Source organism: Eucyclogobius newberryi, unplaced genomic scaffold (genome assembly GCF_026437365.1).
Source record: "Eucyclogobius newberryi isolate DKJ021-1_F unplaced genomic scaffold, fEucNew1.0.hap1 SCAF_7, whole genome shotgun sequence".
Classification (NCBI taxonomy): domain Eukaryota; kingdom Metazoa; phylum Chordata; class Actinopteri; order Gobiiformes; family Gobiidae; genus Eucyclogobius; species Eucyclogobius newberryi.
In genome coordinates, this window is record NW_027316389.1 from 15,736,492 (window position 1) to 15,758,248 (window position 21,757).

Sequence of the window (21,757 nt, forward strand, 5' to 3'; positions counted from 1 at the left end):
TTCTGCGTCAGACACGCATGCGCATCACTGTCCATTACCTGTCCGACTTTAAGGCCATCACCTGGACTTCAGCCCCTCTTCTACTGTCAGAAACACCGTTAGAATGGAGTCTGGTTCAAGAGGATGGTGTTGAAACTAAGTTTCTGTCTGTGGGTGTTCTTCCCACACATCTGACGACACAACCATGAAAGCAGTTTCGTATCGTTGAGATCCATTCACAATGTGAACCAACAGCTATCACTACATTTTTGTAGGACAGACACACCCACGTGGCCCTGGCGCACAAAAGTATTCTGCGCAGTTGGCGCGTCATTGAGGCACCACTGAAAACACATTTCGCTCTCAGGTAAGGAGGTGGTTCGGTTCGGCTTTGTTTTCTATTTGGATTTGGCCCGAACAACTTATGACAGCATTGATTCTATAGGTCTGTTTCTTGTGTCGATGTTTTGTTTGAGTCAAGTCTGAAGAAAGCTTCAATGATGTCAGGTTAGAAATTCAAAGTTTATGAGACGGGGTTGTTTCTTCTCTTTGGCTCACACCTTTGTTATCATGTGTAGTCTATGGAGAGACCTGCAGTGGTCAGGAGGCCACTTTCTGCATGAACGGAGGGACCTGCTACAAATTACCCACCATGGACTCTCTCTCGTGCATGTAAGTAACACACTAAAGTTCAGTCTAATGGGGAGAAAACGTGGGAGCCTTTAAGGAATCAAGAGCCTTTGCGGAAGTAATGGTATATAATAGTATATTTAGCTCTATTGCTCAATTAAACATGTATAGTTAAATTGGCCTATACAATTTAGGGCATATTTTTTCACACTATTAGTGTGGACAAGCTATTTGTACACACAAGCCTTAACCTGCTCCTTAGTGTGGTTTAAAAATGTGCCTATCATTAAATGTGTATTATAATAAACACATAAGTTATAACCTACTCAAGTCCATCCTTGAATTGCTGTACTTTAGTGCATTTGGGAAAATGTATCATATTGGGATTGTTAGAATATAAAATGAGGTACAGCTGGATATTAATACAATTTAAATATCACAGGACAGGTTAATTCATGTTTGAGTTATTCAAGCATATTTCAAGCATCATGGTCTAAATATATTTTCTATAAACACGCATTTCAATTGATGCTTTAAAAATTGGCCTAATGCACAGTGCACTTGAGGTTCTGAGAAATGGGCAAAAGGCCAACAGTCAACTTAGTCTCAGATCATTCCATTCATGCCTTTGGGTCATCTCTGCATGAAGGTGAAACACATGAGGTTCTGTTGTCTCACATGTGACCTGATGTCGTCTGCTGCAGGTGTGGGAGCATGTACAGGGGCAGCCGCTGTGAGACGCTCAGCCTGTTCACCACCGGCGAGAATGGACAGAACAGTGGCCTCATCGCAGCCGTCCTCATCGTGTCCATTCTCATCGCTGTGGCAGTGGCAGTTTTTATTTACTATATCATTAAGTAAGTTCAAGATGATCATGTATGGCCAAGGTGGAAAATATCCCAGCAGTTAGATTAAGCCTGTTAAATCCTGTGTATAACAACAGTGACTTAATTTGTCTGTAGAGGATGTTCCTTCCATTTCTGCTGGCACTGATAACTCGTTCCTCAAGACAAGACAAGACGTGTATATTGAGTTCATAAGAAAAGACAATTATTTATTGCGATCAGCACATATTTCATAGTCATTTTTCATTTCAGTTACGTTTATGTAATGAAAATCTATGGATGAAGATTACTGCTTTCTTTCTAACGCAGCCAAACTTATATTGATTGCAAATTTAAAATGAAAAAATATGTATAGCCTTGTAAGCCTATGTAAGATCATTTTCAAAAGTGACAATGATCTTGTGGCACAAACTCTTGTCCCAGGACCTCTACGTGTGTACTTTTTGTTGCATAAAATGTATAAACATGACTTTTGACATTCCTTAAACACACTCATGTTTACCTGCAGGAGGCTTCAAATCAGGAAAAAGGAGCTGCAGGACAGTGGCCAGCAAAGTCACTACTGGAAGGTCAAAACAAGAGCGTCTGGGGCGACTGACCACTGCACTCAGGGCTGTCTGTGAATGAACTGCACTGACAGATCTGACGGGAAGATAAGGATGTTATGTTTTTAACTGCTATACACCAGGATGGGACAATCACTATGTAACTTCTGACCTTTGCAATGAAGCAATGTCATGCTTGTGTTGCACAAGGGACATTTCAATACATGTGCTTTGCCTGAAATGTATTTATGCATTTGAAACAGTATCAAATATAATATAACACTGCTATAAACATATTTGTGTAACTGTAAATATATTTAATAACTTTATGACCCGTTTTTGTTATTTGTCACATATAGGCCGCAGCATCATAACATTTATTCAATCTTAACAAGCAAAAATGTATTGAACCTTGTTCGGACACTCACAGACAAGCATAGGTGGAGTTTCTAACCAAATAAACAAGAATAAGAGGCCTCAGAACACGTCTTCACATGCTTTTTGAGGTAGTCTTAATATGGAAATTAAATTGAAGTCTGGTTCTTCCTTCTTGTCAGAAGAACCGCAACAAAGAAAGCTCGATGTCCCATAAAGTGACATACTGCGCCAGTGACAAACACCCCAAAGAATTTCAAAAGGGCTGTTTCAAAGTTACCAAGCCATTCCTAAAATTCTTGGCATCAACTGCAATCTTTTGTACTCCCAATTGTACGTGTGCATGTGTTTTATCATTAAAAAGTATAAGAAAGGAGACGTATGGCATTTTGGTACAACATTTAGAGCAACATAGACATACAACTCAATATAATACATTAAAATCTTTCACACTGTTGTTTATATTGTTTAGAACTGGGCAAAAAGTGAATGAACTCCAATGGAAAGCCAATGGAATTAAGTACAAAAGTGTAATGAAAGACATAGCTACCAATAACTGTAAACAACTTAAAAAAATTAAAAGATTATGGCCACTTAAGGTAGTTGTTTCATTTGTGAGGCAGTAAAAGCGGACACCATTCTCAAAACCATTCCTATAGGTTGTTTTATCATTGTTCATTGTTTTATGTTGCACCGTATCACCAAAGCAAGTTCCTATGTTTGTGAATTATGTTAATTAGCAATGGCAATAAACCTTTCCCTACTCTGATTCTCATTCTCAAACTGAAGAGCTCACGGTTTGTGTCTGGCTCGGTCAAACTGCTGCGCGATCGCCAGCGCTGTCGTGTTCAGGCCCACCGACTGCATGTTCGCCATGATCGTGACCACCACCCCTCGAGGAAGCTGCTCGCTCGACCCTTTGCACGGCTCCCCTTTCGCAGCAGGGTAGACCAAGAGGACGCTGCTGGCCCCCACGGCGCCCCCCGTGTGTGAGACATAGTGCCTGCGCTTCCTGCACTGGCCATACTTCTGCTGCTCCTGCACGACGAGCCAGCCCTGAGCGTATTGTCCTTCTTTATCCCAGCTGCCTTCTGTATTGTCCACAGGAGTCCACAGTTCAAGTGCAGTGTGGGGTTTTAGGTAGCCGGGCAATAACCCCTCCGTGTCCTTCAGCTGTGCAATCTGATAGCTGTACAGGAGAGCATTTCCAAACAGGAGCAAGTCCCCGGCGGTCGACAGGAAGCCGCCTCCGGGCCATTTGTACGAGTTATCCACGTACGGGCAGTTAACAACGCGGCCTTTTTTGTTTAGATGGTAACACCTGAAAGAAACGTACTTCCATTTAAGATGACATCATAACATTCGATGGCAAAGTAGTGTTTAGGTTTCGTGCCATTTTGTGGTGGGGCTGGAATATGGTGACAATATAAATGTGGTTTCCTCATACGATTTCATTTAAAAAGAAAAACGCTCTGACATCTAACTCGCAGATAAAAAGAGAATTGATTCAAAATGAAAACAATAAAAACCACCAATATAATTTTTCTGCCTGAAAAACAGCAGAAGTCAGAGCAGTGGTGGAAAGCAATGAAAAGTAGAAGTAAAAAAGTACATTCTGCAGTGGATGCTTTTTACTAGGGCTGCTCGATTATGCAAAAATTAATGATCATGATTATTTAAAATCACAAATGAAATCATGACTATTCAAACAATGATTTGCTTAGAGAGAAGGCGGGGCTTCAGCGCACCTAACAAACATGCAAATAAAAACAACAACAAATATTTCTGATGGACAAAATTCAGCACAATTGTTTATCGAGATCACTATATTTGACGCTTTATTAGTTCTCAAAATCTGTCTGAAATACTTCTACTTTTATACTCTATATAAGTTAATTTTAAAACAGGTGATTCAATATTTTTCTTCACGTAGATTTTCTTTCTTGCGACTACCATAACTTCAAAATGAGAGTACTAAAACACAATTAAAACGTAATGACACAAAAAATGTATTACAGATGTGGTAGTAATACATAATAATTTAGACATAATGCAATGTGAGTAATAAACCATTAAACAATGCACATGTATTATACACATGTATTATATTTTTTAAATAACCACAAGCATTTTATAAACGTTATTTTTTCTAATTAAGGTGCAAGAAAAGCAAATATTTTAATCCTTAATATTGTCATTATAATATTAATATCAAGCATTTGTCATTGTTGTTTAATGAAATAAAACCACTGTCATCCAGTAAAGTAAAAGTGTGTAATTTGCTACTCACCTCTGAAAAATAAAACACAAAAATATGCAATATTCAGCAGGCAGTTCGAGGAGCAAAGCGGTCTTACCTGGAGCGGTGATAAATGATGGGCTCGTTCAGCTCCGGCACGGTGTGGACCATTCCAACGTCACGAAACATCGTCGCCAGGTAATCCAGGAAGGGCTGGGCAGCGGCTCTCTCCACCACGGCACCGAGCAAGGTGAAGGCGTGCGTGGAGTACAGGTATGTGGTGCCTGTGGACAGTTCAACAATTAAACACTCCTAGTTTGAACGTATGAGTTTGCAGTATGCTATAGAATGCATTTGCTGTATAATCTATTCATTCATCCCTCAGCAGGCAGTTTTTAGTTTTTTTTTACCAAAGACCAAATTTCAAGCAAACAAAATCACACAAGCAAAAGTGGGCAGTGTGCCTTGTCCAACGAAGACACATAAATAATACACTGTGGAGAGCAATGCGTGTATTTTATCGATGTTATGTTGATCAGTGCAGTCTTTCAAGAAAGGGACAAATTAGAACAAAAGAACAATGATTAACCTGGTTTGAAAATGAGAGGGTCATCCTTGAAGAGGTCCAGCGCCTCAGTCATACTGTTGAAGTGGTCCTTGAGGTAGTACTCCTCCAGCTCGAACTCGCTTTTCTTCCGCACCGCTTTCTTCTGCCCCTGTTTTTCCTCCTGCTCGCCTCCTTTTGGTTTTATTTGGCCCTTTGCTTTCTCTCGCTCCTCTCTCACTTTGTTTGCATCCTTCTCATAGTGCCGGATCCCACTTAAATGGGAGAGGACCATCCGTGTGGTTACTGTCACCTGTAGAAAATAGATTTGTTACATAGTAGTTTGAGGCTCCATTTTGTACTCTGGATTAAAATTCTGCTTGTATAATTTAATTTAATTTAATTTAATTTAATAAGAATTTCCTCATCTGCGTAGAAGGTGTTCCACTACTTGAAGGTGTTTCACTACCAGCAACTCACGTCTTGCCCTTCAAATTGTTTCTCGGGAAACTCGGGGACATATTTCTGAACGGGCTCATCGAGCTCCAGTTTTCCTTCCTCACATAATCGTGCAGCAGCAGCAGATGTGAGGGATTTGCTGATGCTGGCGATGCGCATCACAGTGTCGGCTGAGCAGGGCACGCGATTCTCCAAGTCGGCATATCCCATTCCTGACATTCAGAAAGACAAAAGGTGGAGGTGATAATAATACATTAACCTCTAAAAAACAACAACAGGATTTAAATGCATTTTTCCTAAATGTTGTGACCCCTGTTTCCTGTAAAGCACTTTCAATTACCAATGCTTTGAGTATGAACTGAGCTCAACAAATAAACTTCAATAAACTGCATTAACCCCGAACCAGAAACTGTGGTGAGCTCAGTGGATGTGATAAACGGGTGGGTAATATCAACAACAATTAATATCCTCACAGTTTTTTTTGCATTACATTGATGTTGATTTTCAGACAATATTTTCACAATGCCAAAACAAAAGTCTAGAACAAAACGTGAATGGACAATCGAATTAACCACAAAAAGGCATAAAATGAAATATCAAAATAATGTCCAATAATGTTACTGTAAATTGAAAAGGAAATAAATACATTTTTTGGAGAAAACCTGTTTCAAGTCACAAAGTAGAGCATTGTTCATTTTGCAATTCATAAAACATAACCGTTTAGTAGGCAGATTTATTTCAAAACAAATATAATTTATCCAAGAAACTCACTATGGGGAAAGTTGAACCGGGAACTGTGAGTTCAGCCACTGCTCCATAATAAGAAACAATGGCAAGAAAATTATGAAAAATTGCATTTCATATTTAACTACTACTTTTATAGATCGTACCTGTCCATTGGGGTGTTTTGGTAAAGACAATTAATTAAAAATATATTAAAAAAATATGTTTTAGATGCTTTATATGTGTATTTTTTGTACAAATTCAAACGTTATTTTGGGGTGCATATTTACAAATACCTTAGATTTATTTTGTCAGTATAAAATCATTCATAAGACACTGGAATGTATATGGTAGTATACAGTATATGTCATACATAAAAGTTGCACTAAAGTGTACTTTATGGGCAGTAGTAGCAGGAGTATGGAGATGTTGGACACAAACCTTCACACCAGACCTGCACACCGTCCACAGAGACGCCCACCACCAGCCCCGGAGCTCCCACCTCGGCCTGGACACACCGGGACACACACCGGGACACACACCGTGAGCAGCAGCACATTCAGAAGAGCAGCACCTGTCCTCGGACACAGCTCCCTCACCTGGACCCGCTCCAGCAGCTCCCGACTCGTCTCCACCGCTCCTCTAAAACCCGAGACATCTGTCCCACGAGGACCGACCGGACTGTCCGCCAAGTCCCTGCGGGATTTCAGACCCACGGCGAAAGCTACAGCGACCCCGACCCCCACGCCGCACAGCCACAGTCTGGACTTTGCCCCGGCGGACTCTCCTGCTCCTGCGGCGTGACTTCTCTGCTGGATGGACCTGTGGACGCGCTGTAAATGTCGCTGTTTGTGAGCGGAAAGCAAAGACCACCGCACGCACACGCGGGACCACTGATGCAGGACGCGTGAAAGCATGATCCGAGCTCCTCTGGGTGACTAACGGTTCGACTCAGACGCGTGCTTCATTATTGTAAACAAATCTGCACTACTTTTTTGTGTACTTCCGGGTTTGTCTTCTTCTTCGAATATATTCCGGCAGTCGTTTCGCCGGTGTAGCGCGATGCTGCTCCCTCTGATCAGTATAGTAAGATAATCCTTTATTGTCAACACATGGGGACATTTCGTTGTTACAACGCAGTAAATACAGGGGGAAAGGACAGATAACTTATAGGAAGTTTAAAAAAAATAAACAAAATAAACACTCTCAATAGAAGAACTCTTATAAACAAAACAAAAAACTCTTATTAACAAAATGTTCTCATATCTTGATAGGGAATGGAGGAAAAAAATAAATAAATAAAAAGGTAAAGATAAAAAAATTAAAATAATAAAATAAAATAAAGTAAAAATAGCTAGCATAAGACTAAATAATACTAATACTAATGGTAAGTAAACAAAACACTCTAGTATCACTTTACTTCATATTCCAAAGTAGAGGTTAGTGCATTGGAGAAACGTAATCAGTTTTTTTCAATCAACCATTAATTGTAGCCAGACGAAAACATTGTCTTAAACAAAAAAGACAGTGAATTCCAGACCTGCAAGTTGTTTAAATAAAGCTTGCCTGACAGTTTCCACACTGACACCAAGTATTATTCTATTCTAAGAATTCAAATTATTCTAATGTATTATTCAAAGTAGGCTGCAAACCCACAATTTACCAGTCACGTTCAGAGTATTTTCACTTAATTAATTCAGGTAGATGACAACAAAAGTGTGCTAATCTGAATAAAGGGTCCCTCTAGTTTCCTTATCCTATTTCCGTTGACACTGTTTGACTACAAAATTCTTAATTAGGTTGATGCACTCAATCTTCCCAAGACAAATCGTGTATTTGGATGTGAAATGTACCCAGTTAGATTTACTCGAGTAACTTTTGGAAGAAATTTAACTTTTTAGAGTAGTTTTCAGACACCTCTCTTTCACTCATACTTATATTTGGTTTGAAGTAGCAGTACTTTTGTGTAAGAGTTTTGGTTTCACTTCCCAGTGTGAGTAATTCTATAGTGACAAAAGTAATATGAACATTAAACGCTTTATACGTCTTATCTTCAGACATTTGATTTTGTTAATAATTTACATGCATTTTTGTCAAAACTGTTACTCAGTACTCAAAACTATTTTTTTTGTATATTTTTCTTCTACTCTTCCCACATCTGTCACAACGATATGCCATCACGACTAAGAAATGTTTTTAGAGTACTGAATATAATTTCAAAATCCATGATGAATTGATTAATTGGCCTAGTTTAAATGTTTTTTTGTAATTTAAGCTATAAAATAAACTAACTCCTAAAGTACCAAACGCAGACTGTTTTACGAAACAGCAAACTGTAACATCTCTGTGAACAAGAAAAACAAGCATTTTATTGCTTTTCGACTATTACGACCAGAAACACTGTACGCTTTCTGTGCCACTGGACAAAATTAACCATTGAACAAGAAAGAAACGTGCTTTTTATTTTTATTCATCATTTGTACAGCAAAAATGAGAAACCTCTACAAACATGAACATACATTATTTTAAAACAAAGTCATCCGACTGAATCCGTGTAACGAAAACATGTGGGCCCAACGCGGCGAGTTAGGTTTGCATTTTCAGTCACTGTTCTGGAGGACAGCAGCACCATTCGACACACTGACCGCCTCCCCAGAAGGAAGGGCCACAGTAAAGCAGCAGTGTGCAGGAGGGGCGGAATGACCACGTATGGCGTACAAAAGTGATTGGTTCATGCTTTGGTGTGCGCAGTGACCGGGGCAGAGGCGGATCAGTGCTGTGTGTGAGGAGGAGTCACTATCGCGGGCCACTTCACAGATTATTCAGCTCCATCAGAGTCTGGTCCAGCATCTGCGTCATGCCCACGTTCTCTTCTTTAGCAGCGGACAGTTTCTCTGTTATAGAAATGCCAAATCAAAACCACAATTTAATTTCACACACACACAAAAGCGGTTATTACAGACATGAGGAGGGGAAAAACAACATTGGCACTATTCCCAATTTTTTGTCACAGTTTAATAATGTTTAAGTGGATCAAAACACTTCAATAAGCTATAACTAGGCCAAAAATTTTAAAGAAAAAGAAGGCTTGGTTTTTGTGGTCATAACGCATTGGTTGTCAAAGTATCGATACTGAAACTAGTATCAAAGATAGATACTCATTTATCGATACTGATTTATCAATAAAAAAAGTGAACTTTCCTGAACAGCCCACATGGAAACAAAGAAAGCACTATAATTTAATGTTGAAAATGTCCGTTTTGTCTAAAAACCTTGACCTGAAGTTTTAAATATTGAGGTATTAAAATTGGTATTGAGGATCAGAATTGAGTTTGAAATTTTAGTATTGTGACACCACAAAAGTAAAGTCCAATTTGTGCTCTTTTTGAGCAGGGGTTTCGCTTACTTTTTATGAGAAAACGTTAAGAGTCCCTGACGATGACTCATGAGTCTTCTTTATTTGAATATAGTACATTTTGTTAATTGGCTATGCTCATGATTAAGATCTGAACTAAAGAGTTAGTTACCAAAGAGCTGAAATGCGACATAAAAATTAGAAAGAGGGCCAAATACATTTTCAAAGCACTATGAACCCTTTAAATGTTTGTTAACAAATAGATTCTAAATTCCAGACAAGAGGCAAAAGTGAAGTGGAACATAATGTGATTTCAATGGAGAGACTGGGATTAAGATAAGATAAAATAAGATATTCCTTTATTGTCCCACATGGGGAAAGATTAAGTACAAAACTTAACAAAATATGAAAAGTATGGCAAATTAAAAGGACTCAGATACACGCTAGTGATATCAGAATCCAGTTTAAATACAAATACAATAATCGTTAATTGTATAGATAAATAATAATAGATTATGTTAGACACTAAGCATTTTTTATGATGCCTTAATCCTGCTTTTTAAATTTTAATCAAAACATTTACAGAAATCTGGACTTCACAATTGTTTATTTCATTCAAAGATATATTTCATATCTTGCCACAAATGCTATGTTTTGTGCAGCTCAATTGCAATTTTGAGGCTAGAAATGGCAAAAAGCAAAAGAGTTTTTGGTTATAAAGTCTGGTAGAACATTGTTGAAAATGTTGTTGTTGTTGTTGTTGTTGTTGTTGTTGTTGTTGTTGTTTTATGGCGGTTGGCATCCGAGTGTTGCATTACCGCCAGACTTTATTCCGAAAATGTGTTATGGTCCACTTCATTTTACCCCCAGTCGCTTCCATTCTTAATCCTTTTACATTCTGATGACGGAGCATTTTTAAAGGGTCTTTGTGTCAAACAGCACAACTCCATTTTCCTTTGTTGAATACCGACTATAGGGGCAGCTCCTTATTGTTACTGTAAATCCTTATACTCCACAACAATCACGGATCATCGCAATATCAAAGACTCATGCATCACTCTGAATTCTGTTCTAATCTAGTCGTTATTCAAGGCCAGGCAGAGCTCTTTGGCGAGGAGGCCGCTTTTCTCCACTTGCAGGTGGAGACGATCTTTGCAGTCAGAAAGCAAGTAAAAGAAAACAGAAAGAGAGGAAAATCAGGAATCAGGAAAAGCAATAAGAAAAGAAACCTACCTTTAGGAATCTCTAAATGATACCGCCAGTCAAAGTCCTAACCCCTTTCGCACAAACACACCTCTTTTTCTTATACATTTGAAGTCCTAGTTTAAATAAAGTGGCAAAAACTTGCATCCTCCTCATACTTCTTCTCTTGACGTTTCCTCAAGTTTACCCCAGATGCCCTTCCTGGCGTAGGAAAGGCGTTTTGAGTATCTTCAGTGTGCTTGGGTGAGTCTTAAAACCCGTTTAACCCGCTAAACCACTTAACCCTTTATGACACCGTCTTCTCTCATATAATAAAACACACTTAACCAATATGTGCTTTTAAATTTATTTCAATATAATACAATATCAGACATCATCATCTTTCTTTAAGTCGACTTCACATTTGCTATGCTTTAACGGTCGCATCTCGCCATTCCTCACATACCAGCTGCAATTTAATCTCTTAGTCTAACAAAATAAAATTAAAATACAACTCCGAACTACACTGCGGGGAGAGCAGCTGTGGTCGTAGACGCTGAGATGGTCGAAAGAAAAAAGGAGGCAAATAAAAGATTTATTGAGGCAAAAGGAAATGAAAGCAAAATGACAGAGGAGGAAGATGCGGGGTACAGAGAAAAGAGTTTTATTTTGGACGTAACAAAGACCGTTTCTCCGAGTCTGTACAAGAGATGGGAGGCGAGTGACGTTGACATGGGGATGACATGAGAGGAATAGAATAGAATTGGAGGAAAGGCACAGATGCCGCTCGGCCAACAGGAGGCGCCTTTGAGGAGGGGAGAACTGTTTATCTGTGAGGAGAGAAGAGTCAGAGTGAAGGGAACTGCTGCGCCTGGAGTGTGCACCACGATCATCACAATAAGAGCACGATGCAAACCGGAAAGGCCACGGCACAGTCCAATTTTAGAAAAAAAAAAAGTTTAAAAAAAAGGAAAGGAAATTTGAGATTGCTACAGAAATCACATCGTGTTAAGGAGACAGGCCTTCCTTAACGACAGAAGGAGACCGAGGTTACATTACAAGTCCCGATCACGGTGAGTATCGTTGGTTATGTCTCGACAAAAAGCCTCCATGCGTCTTAAAGGTTTCCTCGTTTTTTGTTCATGCACAAAACAGCGTCGCCACCAATGATACTCCTCAAATAGTATCATTGTATATTAACAACAGAGCGTCTGAACAAAGCACGTAATGTAAGAATTAAGGATGTAAGACTTAACATTCATCATGGCAATAGTTCAAGTGACAAGAGCAGGGCCGTTTGTAGCTTCGCGGAGGACCAATCCCGAATGCTGTTTTAAAAGGGGCCCAATTTGACCAGCTTAAATACGCTACGCCAAATTCCTTACGTTGATGAGCTATGGGCTTAAAAGGAGAGAAAAAAATAACACTACTTGTTCATACTTTAGTGAAATATATACATGTATTCCGGATGGTAAGCGTGAAGGATTTGTTTCCATTGTGTGAGGCCCCTTTGTAAATTTGATTGGTCCGTTTAAAGCTAGAAACGGCTCTGGACAAAAGGCTTGAACTGAAATAAGAAAGGAGATGGGTGAAGGAGGACGGGTGAAGGAGGACGGGTGAAGGTGGGGTAGGACAGGCAGAAGACGGGTGCAGGAGCAGCTGGGAAGTTACATGGAGGTCATGTCGTTGAGGGCGTGGTCCAGCTCCTCGCTGATGGCTTTGTACTTAAGTTTCTGAGAATACAACTCATCTACGGGGGAGAGAGGGTGTGGAGAGAAGGAAAAGAAGTGACCGAGTGGCAGAAGGAAAACAGGAAAATGTAAACACAAAGTGAGAGAAAATGAGAATGGCAAACCTAACCTGACTTTTGCTTTTCCTATTCTGCCTAAAGAATTAGTCCAATATTGGTCTGTATTTAGTTAAGAGTGTGTACAAAGGTTAAACTGAACAGAATTGTGTCGACATACAACACTTCATAATGCAGGCCCGACCAGAAGCGAGGCATGTCCCGTGATAAGTGTCGACCATAGTGAAGTGCTTACAGTGTGTGCGCGTTAGTTTAAGATAAATGAGGAAAAACTTACCTTCAAGGTCGTCGATGGTCTTCTCGAGCTTGGCGACTGATCTCTCAGCGAACTCAGCGCGGGTCTCAGCCTGTGGACCACATGTGGAAGAGTCATGTTACTGACACTTTTATCTGGGGGAAGTGTGACTCTTTCTTTGCCTTTCATTTGCTTAGAAGCAGAAACTTACAACGCCGTTTTTTTACAATTATTCTGCAAATACTGTATATACATCTTTGCAAAGTTTTAATGGAGTATTTTATTCATTTGTAGCTTTTTATGATTTTGGCTTGATTGGATGTGAATAGTTTTAGAATTAACATGAAAGTGAGCATTTATTCCTGCTTTTTATATGCAGTTTTCTGTCTCTGTGCAGCCTTTTGTAAACAGACTGTGCATAAAATGTGATGTATAAATAAATGGGATTTGAAAACGTGACATTACCTCCTTCAGCTTGTCTGTCAGGACTTTGATCTCCTCCTCGTATTTGTCCTCCTTCTGTGAGTACTGTTGGACAAATGTTGGACATACAAAGCGTCAGATACGAAAGCCCGCATTTAAGAGCGTGGAATAATAATAGTAAGAAGAAGAATAAGCTCCTCTGAAACCACCACCAGCTCTAGCCGCGTGCACAAAGACCGAGAACGACCACATACCTTCTCAGCCTGGGCCTCCAGTGACTTCAGATTGTTCGTCACGGTTTTCAACTCTTCCTCAAGTTCAGCGCATTTACTGGAGTTTCAGGAAATTAGGACAGAGGGGAAGGAAGAAAAGTGACAAGGAGAGAAAGCGAGAACACATTGTTAGAAAAAGAAGAGAAACCCAAAGTATGTGAAAGCCCAACATCGAAGCCGAAGTCCACATCACAAACACAGTACATAGTTGGTTGGGCACTATAAGTATTACTTTATTTATTCTTTAGTCATTCAAGATGCATTCATGATCTGATTGTGTCTAAATGTCAGACGGAGGTCAGGGATAAGCTCTATGCTGCGTAACATTTAATGTTTTTTTTTAAAAATATATGAATCCACATATTTAACGTCATTATCATTTGTTTGTAATAAAAACTATTTTATACATTGACAAAACTATAAAGCCAGTGTGACTGAGTAGAAGAAAAAACATATTTTAGAGATTTAGTGCAAGAATTAGTTAATTAAATTTAAAGTAATGCAGTTTTTAATCTTGTGGCTTGACGGACGCAGTAATTGGAACATTTTCGACCTGCCGTTTTAATGTTTTATATTAGATTCTGAATCCAATGCTTTAGGAGACAACAACTTTTCATTTAAGATCGATAACAAATTGGATATCTACTAATTTTTTGAAATTTTTTGACATGCTTTTCTTACCTGCCCACCAGACCGTTTAAATTTGACATTTCATGAACACAACCTAGACCTCCGAAGCACCTCTTAAATAGCACCTATCCAACAACACATACAACAGGTGAGTGAATCAAATCAGATCAAATCAAGCGAAAGCACGACACGTTAACAATGTCAGATCAGAGTCTACTGTGATCAGCTTCAGAAGCAAAAGCAAGCCAGGCCATGCAGCAGCCGCAGGGTCAGTAAAGAAGGGCGGTGTAGTCCGCCGTGTGTGCTCAAGTACCTGCAGCACCGAGCTGTTTAGTGATTTGTCACTTTGCTCCAAAGCCCTGACCTCCTCTTCAAGGGTCCGCGCTCGTCTGTTAGTAGGGTGTGGCATACGAGTGCAAGCCAACGTCATACAAACCAGGAAGAGCATGCAAATAACCAGCACATAAGTGAAATCACAAGACGCCGGGTCAATGGAACGAGCTTTTACGGCAGCGTGTTGTCTTCGAGCGGCTATACAGTGTCCGTCTGTCATATTGGCACCGGTGGAAAAGTCATAAAAATGCAACGGATTTGACAGTGTGTCCAATCGTGTCTCTCAGATCAGTTATACGTGTTGTGGTCTCGTCACAATAATTGCAACAATGAGAATAAATGAAATAAGGAACATTTTAAGGGGTCAATATTTGTTTGTTTTTGTTTTGTAGTGTAAGATTTGAGCTGTAGATGCTGAAATAAGCAACTTCCACAACTAATAAAAAATAAAAGATAGGGTTATCGAAAGTATTCAAAAAGGTATCAGATACAAATACTCAAACTAGTATTGTTACTACTCATTTGAACAAGTATCGATATTGAAAAATCCCAAACAGGAAATAAATGTCTCTATTCCTGTTCAGTTTTAGAATTATCTTGAGCTTCATCAGATCCACTAAGATCACATGGGAAAAAACAACTTTAAAAGTAATAAAATGTTCTGTTTAAAATTACATTCTATTGTCAAGTCTAAAATATTTTCATTGTGGTATCGAAATCGGTATAGAGTATCGAGCTTATTCCTTACAGTCAAAGTCACTGTCATAGATACTAATGTCGTATTATGTATGTATGCATTTATTTATTTTAAAGTTTTTTTAACTGTATTGTACATTTAGAAAGCTTTTTTTCTCTCTAAGTTTATTGGCATTTACTAGATTCAGGTTTACCATATCAGTGGCATGAAGTACTTCCAATGATTGTGATATTTTCTGAAGGAAATGCGTATATATATCACTCTAAAAACATGGATGGTAACAGACCTAATGCACCTAAACTCCAGCAAAAACTCACAACCACAGACGTCCTAAAAGCGGTGCCGATATAACTGGAGGACACTGTAATCATGGCAGCGCGTGTAAATGTGATCATACAGCGGTCAGCGTGGCCTTTTGCCTCACCCTTCTGTGAGCTCGGCGCGCTCCTCTGTGCGTTCCAAGTCACCCTCAATGATCACCAGCTTACGTGCCACCTGTAACCCAAAACACGTTACCCTTCAGGCCACTCGAAGGCCACGCACGGGCCCTTCCCCATGTGCGACGGAAATATGACAGTGTCGAGTAACTGGCCTCCTCGTATTTGCGGTCGGCCTCCTCAGCGATGTGCTTGGCCTCTTTGAGCTGGATCTCCTGGATTTCCATCTTCTCCTCATCCTTCATGGCCCTGTTCTCAATGACCTTCATGCCTCTGTGGTGGAGACAAGCACAAAGTCAACAGGCGGCCAGGACTGTTCAGTGACACATTAACTGGGCTGAGAAGGAACACACATTTGCATGCACGTAAAAGCTAGAGGGATTCATGGCAACTAGATCTACACTGCGAGTTTGATATTGAACTGCATTTTATATTAAAGCTGCCTTAAGCTTTTTCCTCATACATTTTAAGAAGGTGCAGAGAGTAAAACGAGAAATTTGTGACAAAAACCGGACCGCTTCTTGCCGCTTTCATCTAATTGGAACGATCTATTCTAACTATATTTATCTAAAGTGTTGCAATTTTGTGGGAAAGGTCCACGACATTACGACGTCGGCATGAGAGCTGATTGGCTGTCCTTCGGCGGTCCACCCAGCTTCACTTCCTGTCCGGAAAAGCTGTTCTAATAGTCGAGCTACTGGCCCAAAAAAAAAAAAAAAGAATACTAACGAATGCTAACGATGTGCCAAAATGATAATGAGTACTAGGAATGCATTAGATAGATTTAAATACAAACTTCCTTCTTTTGCAGTTGAAAATGAGGCATAATTTAACTATTTTCATTAAGATGGCCCTAAAGAAAACTTACTAGTACAGCAGATTATACTTTATTAATCGATTGTGTCTTTGCCTACGTTGACAGATAAAAGTAAGATCAATATGAGATCAATATAAATGAATAACATCGTAGAAATTGCCTACGCGACTCAAGTTCTTGCCTGAATTATCCTCCCATCCCCGTAAACTCCAGAATCCAGCGCTAAAGCAGAAAAGGCAACGCTTGTTTTCTCGCACAAAGCAAAGTGTATACACAGCGGCCCATTGATCCGGGGTGGCTCTGGCTCTGGGGGGGGGGACACAAAGGAGCCACTATGGACCCACCTCTCGCTCTCATCTGCAGCCTTCTCAGCCTCCTCCAGCTTGGTCAGAGCGGTGGCAAGACGCTCCTGTGCGCGATCCAACTCCTCCTCAACCAGCTGGATACGTCTGTTCAGGGAGGCCACATCGCCCTCAGCCTGGAGCAGGAGAGGAGCAATTAGACAAGTGCAACTCCTGCCTCATTACACACCGGTGTCACAGAGCAGGCCCGTGTTCAGAGTATCAAAACGACGGCTTCGATAGGTTCAAAATATCTGCAGGAAATTGGTCAGCGGACGTAAATTTACACCCACATTTATGCAAAGCTGACTGTATTATTACAGCTCAGCATTCAGAGGAGACGCTACGCTCTCTCGACATAAATGCTTTCACTTGGAAACAACTAAATAGTGAACTTTGTAATTTTACATGACGTTGAATTACTTTGTTTATTCCACTTTATCCATAGACATTGAGGCTGTTTTCTCAAAATGCATTTGTCTTTCATAGGGACATAAATGCTTCACTTGAAGAAGCGTCTACATTCATCAAACTTTACGATCTTGTACTTAACACAATTTCGACGGATGGGACAGAAGGTTTTGTTTGTATCTAATTATTAGCCTGATTTATTAAAGATTTATCTACAAAAAGGCAAAAAAAATATTTTTTATACCAATTTTAAGTAAGAACTAGTTTATGTAACTAAGACATCCTAATTTTTTATGGTGTCTAATATGTCAACAAAACAAAGGAATACATTTAAATCTGGCTCTGTCCATTTTTCAGTTTTATATGTCCCGGAATATGTGAAATTTCAGCCATTTTACACACAAAATTGCTCAAATTTATATATGAAAATGTGTAATATATTCTTCCTTACATTTATACTAGTAAACAACAGCAGAGGTGTTAAATTGACATCTCTAAATGTAAGATTTAGTCACGTTCACTTGCCTCGCCTTAAGTTCAAACTGGGGGGCTTTATCACTGCAGTAAATGATTGGCTGCTAATCTGCAATAATGTGTTTTTTCATACATTTCTCTTCATCCACGTCTGAGGCAGCTGTAACAATAGTATTTTTGTAATGTTTTATTTAAAGTGTTGCAGATTAGAAGACTTTTAGAGACTGTTGAAGGCTGCTGCACACACATGAGTCTCTCTAAAGCTTGTTAAAGTGTTAACACAGGACCAAAGTGTGAAAGTGTGAACACTGGAGCAAAGTGCATCTTACTGATAATGACTCAAGAGAGGTGACTGCACTTGCCCTGGTGAATGATTAGAGACTCTTAGAAGGTGTGATTCAAAGCCAGGACGTATGTGTTCTTTCTCCTGCCATGTCTGAGAGGAGAATCTGTCATAGTTTGTCCTTATAAGGACAAGAGCGCAACACAGCGGCACCTCAGATATTTAGCAGCGACTTCCTGCTTCCAGCTGCACAAACGCCCAGACTATGTCCTCGAAATCACTCAGAAGCAGGTGAATCTGTCCGTTAAAGAGTGAAAACACATCCCCACACGGGCTGCTCCGGGTCCCGCACACAATCAACACAAAAGTGCATTTTGACATCAGCGGCCCGATGCTACCAATTATAACCAGAAGTAATGATGGAAAGTGAGCTAAAGTGAAGTTTGTGAGTCTGTGCGGGGCGAGGCACAAGACAAGATCAAAGCAGCTACAATAATGGAGGTGGTCACAAAGAAGATGTGCCTTAGCTGTAGTAGCTTACTTGTTCCTTTGCTTTCCTCTCCGACACCAGCTCCTTCTGTAGCCGCTCGGCTCTGTCCTCCGCGCCGTCTACTTGGTCTTGTAACGATTTGATTTTTCGTTTGACCGCGTCCAGCGATGTAATTCCGGCCATGATTCTACTACTACTACTACTGCTACTACTACTACTACTACTGCTACTGCTGCTGCTGCGAGGCCTATTCACAAACCGAACTGCACAACTAGCGGTCCCGGCTCAATGTTTTTTGAAAGAAAATGACAAGGCGCAAAGATGACGTCCGTGTGTAGTTTGTGCTGAAGGCTGCAGGAGGCGAGCGGCAGGAGTGAAACGCAACGCACATTGCATTTCATCCAGGAAGTGGCATCAACGCCGACCGCAAAACCGGTTGAGCGCGCGATGGCGCAATGGAACCGCACTGGGGGATGTATGTTAAGCTGTGCGTGACGAGGAATTAAATGTCAAATTGAATTAAGATCTAATTGCGTGCGTGTTTAGTTGAGGAAACACACCCAGCCAGTCATCAACGTCCCAGTGTGCGGGGGTTTGCGGCAGCCGCAGTGCGATGGCGGCCTCTGCTGGCAGACTGTGGGTACTACATACAGCAACATTTATTAAAAAAAAAAAAAAAAACCACACACAATGGAATGGTTGGAACGGTTTCTTGGGCGATCACCTTTCCTTTCCTTTTCTTTTTCTTTTTTTTTTTTGGTTGTCGTGCACAGCCATAGGTTCCCCTTTATATTTGATGCCATCTACATTATAGGTCCATTAAAACTGAGATCTACATCGAAAAACTAATTATAATAAGCATTTTGTCCTCTAAAATCAGAACGTTTGTATTCTAATGGGTGTACTATATATCTGGGTTGTAATATGTTGGAACGCATTGCTGATGAGTGAGGAAAAACTGAAAATCATACTACAATCCATGAACTTTAATTTCCAGAATCCGTCCTTCCATTTCACCACATTCAACAACTAATAGGTCACACTAATAGTTGTGATGCTGATTTATCATTTTTATTTTATCATTATGATCATGATTTTCGTCTCAGTGGCATAAGTTGTGCCTCTTCAAAGGGAACATTTTAGGACCAAGACCATCTTAACTCTCACTTTCTACACCGCGGTCAGCCTCGAGAACTTTAAATACCTCCGTCTGAATTCTTCACATACTTCATATATTATTATTGTAGCCTAGCTGGGATCCCTTTTCCCCCCTCTTTCTTTCACTTTTTTTTTCTTCGTCTTGCGGTATACGAAGTGCGCAGAAATGTGAGCCAGTCTTGACCATATAAAGCAGTGGTCTATATTTATCCAGTCCGCCTTGGCGCGCGCGTCTGAGGCTCCATCTCAGAGTCTTGGATTGCCAGCACACTCAAATGAACATTGGCCTCTAAAGTGCAGTGTTTGGACTACTATATTTGGGCATAAATAATGTAATCACGTGTCACTTGAATATAACGCATTTAATTATTTCAGATGTTGATCTTGATGCAAGTGTGAGGCCATTATCATCACAAATGGGCTGGAAATGAAAGTTCTTTTTATCACTAATCAGACATGTTTCATCAGCCTAAGCACTGGCTGTCCACTTTGTACATTTGTGTGCCAGAGTGAAAGGGAAAAGTGTGAGGAGTATAGTAGGGCGCGTCTTTAGCAGGACTTTTCATACTCACGTCAGTGGCTTTCTTGTCCGCCAGCTCAAGTTTCTCCTGCGCGTCTTTAAGCGCCTCGGAGTACTTGTCCAGCTCATCCTCTGTCCCCTTGAGCTTCTTCTGCAAAGCTACCAGATCGTCCTCCAGCTACAGCGGTGATGTGGTGCGCACAGGTGAGCAGGGCAGCGGGGGGAGAAAAGGGTGCAGCAGGTGCGCGGGGGAAGCGGGGATCCACGTGTCACGAGGACGCACGGATGGATGGATGGACAGGGAGGATGGATGGACAGGGAGGAGAGAGGACAGAGCGCCGGAGGAGAGAAAAGAAGGAAAAGAGAGGGACAGATTAGTCCATGCACGTGCTAAAGAGATACCTTGGTGGCAATCTCCTCCGCGGCCAACAGCCTCTCCTCCGCCGACTGGAATTCCTCAAAAACTTTGTCCCGCTCGTCCTCAGTTACGCGCAATTTCTTTTCCATCTCTCTCATCTCATCCTCTAACTAAACATGCAATTAAAACACCGGTGGATATAGTTAGAACACACACACACACACACACAGAGTGATTGATGTAGAACTAAACGCTAATCAATGACTGCAAAAGAAAATAGCCCACAGACTAAATATGTAGACATTCAAGATATGGTTAGAAATTCCTGGTTTCATAAATTAATTTTAATCCCATAGCGTTGAGTCCGTGTTAAAAAAAAAAGAAAAGAAGAGGGATATATCTCCAAGAGGCCGACCTGTTTGCTCCTGTCCTCCGCTGCTTTCTTGTCTGACTCAGCCTGCTCAGCTCTGTCCAAGGCATTTTCCTTGTCGAGCTTGAGCATCTGCATCTTCTTCTTGATGGCATCCATGGCTGCTTATTGGGAGGGCACCAACAACAGTAAGACAATGGAAAGGTTGGAGGAGGACCGGGGGGTGCCTGTTCCGAGCTGAACGCAAAGCTGGAGTGCAAGCTCTGCCTCGCTGCGCTCTGTCAAATATGAAGTTTGGGGAAAAGGGGGGGCCATCGGATTGCTTTGGACATGCGAGACTTTTTTGGTGGTAGGCGTGCGTCTCCTGCTCCAAGGGCCATTCCCCGTGCGCCAACGTCGACACGCCTTTATATGGGACAAGATGGACATTTAAAAAACAGAGAAAGAACCCCTCTTTTTGGAATTTACACATGAACCATTGGCTGGGTTGAACGAACTTTTGGACATTTGCGTGTGTGTGTGTGTGTGTGTGTGTGTGTGGTTGGTACGCACAAATGTCCTCAGGAATGAGAAGAGCGCGCGCGTTTATAGATAGAGAATCTCATATCCTTCCTGTAAACTGTTTATGCGGGATTTAACCACGACGGGGGCTGTGCGGACAGGAGCCGACCGTCTCAGCAGCTTTGTCCCCCTAAGAAGTTCCCTGTATGGCTGCCGTGGCTGCCATTCTGCGCATTCGGCCTCACCGACGTCACTAATAATAATGCATATGACACACTGACTTGATTCAGGGGAGATAAGGGAAGCCATGGCAATAAACACGTC

The 21,757-nt window shown here is 40.8% G+C and overlaps 3 protein-coding genes across 11 annotated transcripts; 1 reads left to right on the forward strand and 2 right to left on the reverse strand.

The window, feature by feature from the left end:
- Window positions 1–118: 118 nt before the first annotated feature.
- Window positions 119–2,326, forward strand: LOC140349136 (pro-neuregulin-4, membrane-bound isoform). The gene is made up of 5 exons (XM_072435363.1): window positions 119–346; window positions 425–486; window positions 558–651; window positions 1,314–1,466; window positions 1,963–2,326. The coding sequence occupies exons 2-5, from the start codon at window positions 477–479 to the stop codon at window positions 2,075–2,077; spliced, it is 372 nt and encodes a 123-aa protein (XP_072291464.1). The 5' UTR covers window positions 119–346; window positions 425–476; the 3' UTR covers window positions 2,078–2,326.
- An 802-nt stretch (window positions 2,327–3,128) lies between these two features.
- Window positions 3,129–7,342, reverse strand: lactb (lactamase, beta). The gene is made up of 6 exons (XM_072435362.1): window positions 6,939–7,342; window positions 6,781–6,847; window positions 5,638–5,828; window positions 5,203–5,470; window positions 4,732–4,897; window positions 3,129–3,695 (listed from the first exon to the last, which is right to left on the reverse strand). Exons 1-6 carry the CDS (start codon window positions 7,254–7,256, stop codon window positions 3,167–3,169), a joined length of 1,539 nt encoding a protein of 512 aa, XP_072291463.1. The 5' UTR covers window positions 7,257–7,342; the 3' UTR covers window positions 3,129–3,166.
- A 1,438-nt stretch (window positions 7,343–8,780) lies between these two features.
- tpm1 (tropomyosin 1 (alpha)) lies at window positions 8,781–21,249 on the reverse strand. Of its 9 annotated transcripts, none has more exons than XM_072434572.1 (10): window positions 20,978–21,212; window positions 20,607–20,732; window positions 20,257–20,382; window positions 16,872–17,005; window positions 15,866–15,983; window positions 15,698–15,768; window positions 13,596–13,671; window positions 13,384–13,446; window positions 12,961–13,030; window positions 8,781–9,233 (listed from the first exon to the last, which is right to left on the reverse strand). In XM_072434572.1, exons 1-10 carry the CDS (start codon window positions 21,089–21,091, stop codon window positions 9,151–9,153), a joined length of 981 nt encoding a protein of 326 aa, XP_072290673.1. In that variant the 5' UTR covers window positions 21,092–21,212; the 3' UTR covers window positions 8,781–9,150. The 9 variants fall into 9 exon arrangements, with proteins under 9 accessions (XP_072290673.1, XP_072290667.1, XP_072290669.1 ...); XM_072434565.1 differs by lacking the exons at window positions 8,781–9,233; window positions 20,607–20,732 and adding exons at window positions 11,525–11,706; window positions 12,548–12,626 and having other exon boundaries at window positions 20,978–21,249; XM_072434567.1 differs by lacking the exons at window positions 8,781–9,233; window positions 20,257–20,382 and adding exons at window positions 11,525–11,706; window positions 12,548–12,626 and having other exon boundaries at window positions 20,978–21,213.
- Window positions 21,250–21,757: the final 508 nt, after the last annotated feature.

Bases quoted from the DNA above. Each gene is read 5' to 3' on its own strand.
- lactb (XM_072435362.1), bottom strand. From the start codon at position 7,256: ATGCTTTCACGCGTCCTGCATCAGTGGTCCCGCGTGTGCGTGCGGTGG. The intron at 5,829-6,780 runs GTTTGTGTCCAA...TCTGAATGTCAG, and splicing joins TGTGCAGGTCTGGTGTGAAG to GAATGGGATATGCCGACTTG. The intron at 4,898-5,202 runs GTTAATCATTGT...AACTGTCCACAG, and splicing joins CCCTCTCATTTTCAAACCAG to GCACCACATACCTGTACTCC.
- LOC140349136 (XM_072435363.1), top strand. The intron at 652-1,313 runs GTAAGTAACACA...CGTCTGCTGCAG, and splicing joins ATGGACTCTCTCTCGTGCAT to GTGTGGGAGCATGTACAGGG. The intron at 1,467-1,962 runs GTAAGTTCAAGA...GTTTACCTGCAG, and splicing joins TTTATTTACTATATCATTAA to GAGGCTTCAAATCAGGAAAA.
- tpm1 (XM_072434572.1), bottom strand. From the start codon at position 21,091: ATGGATGCCATCAAGAAGAAGATGCAGATGCTCAAGCTCGACAAGGAA. The intron at 17,006-20,256 runs GTGAGTATGAAA...CTCCTGCTCCAG, and splicing joins CGGACAAGAAAGCCACTGAC to GCTGAGGGCGATGTGGCCTC. The intron at 13,672-15,697 runs GTGAGGCAAAAG...CTGAAACTCCAG, and splicing joins CGCGCCGAGCTCACAGAAGG to TAAATGCGCTGAACTTGAGG.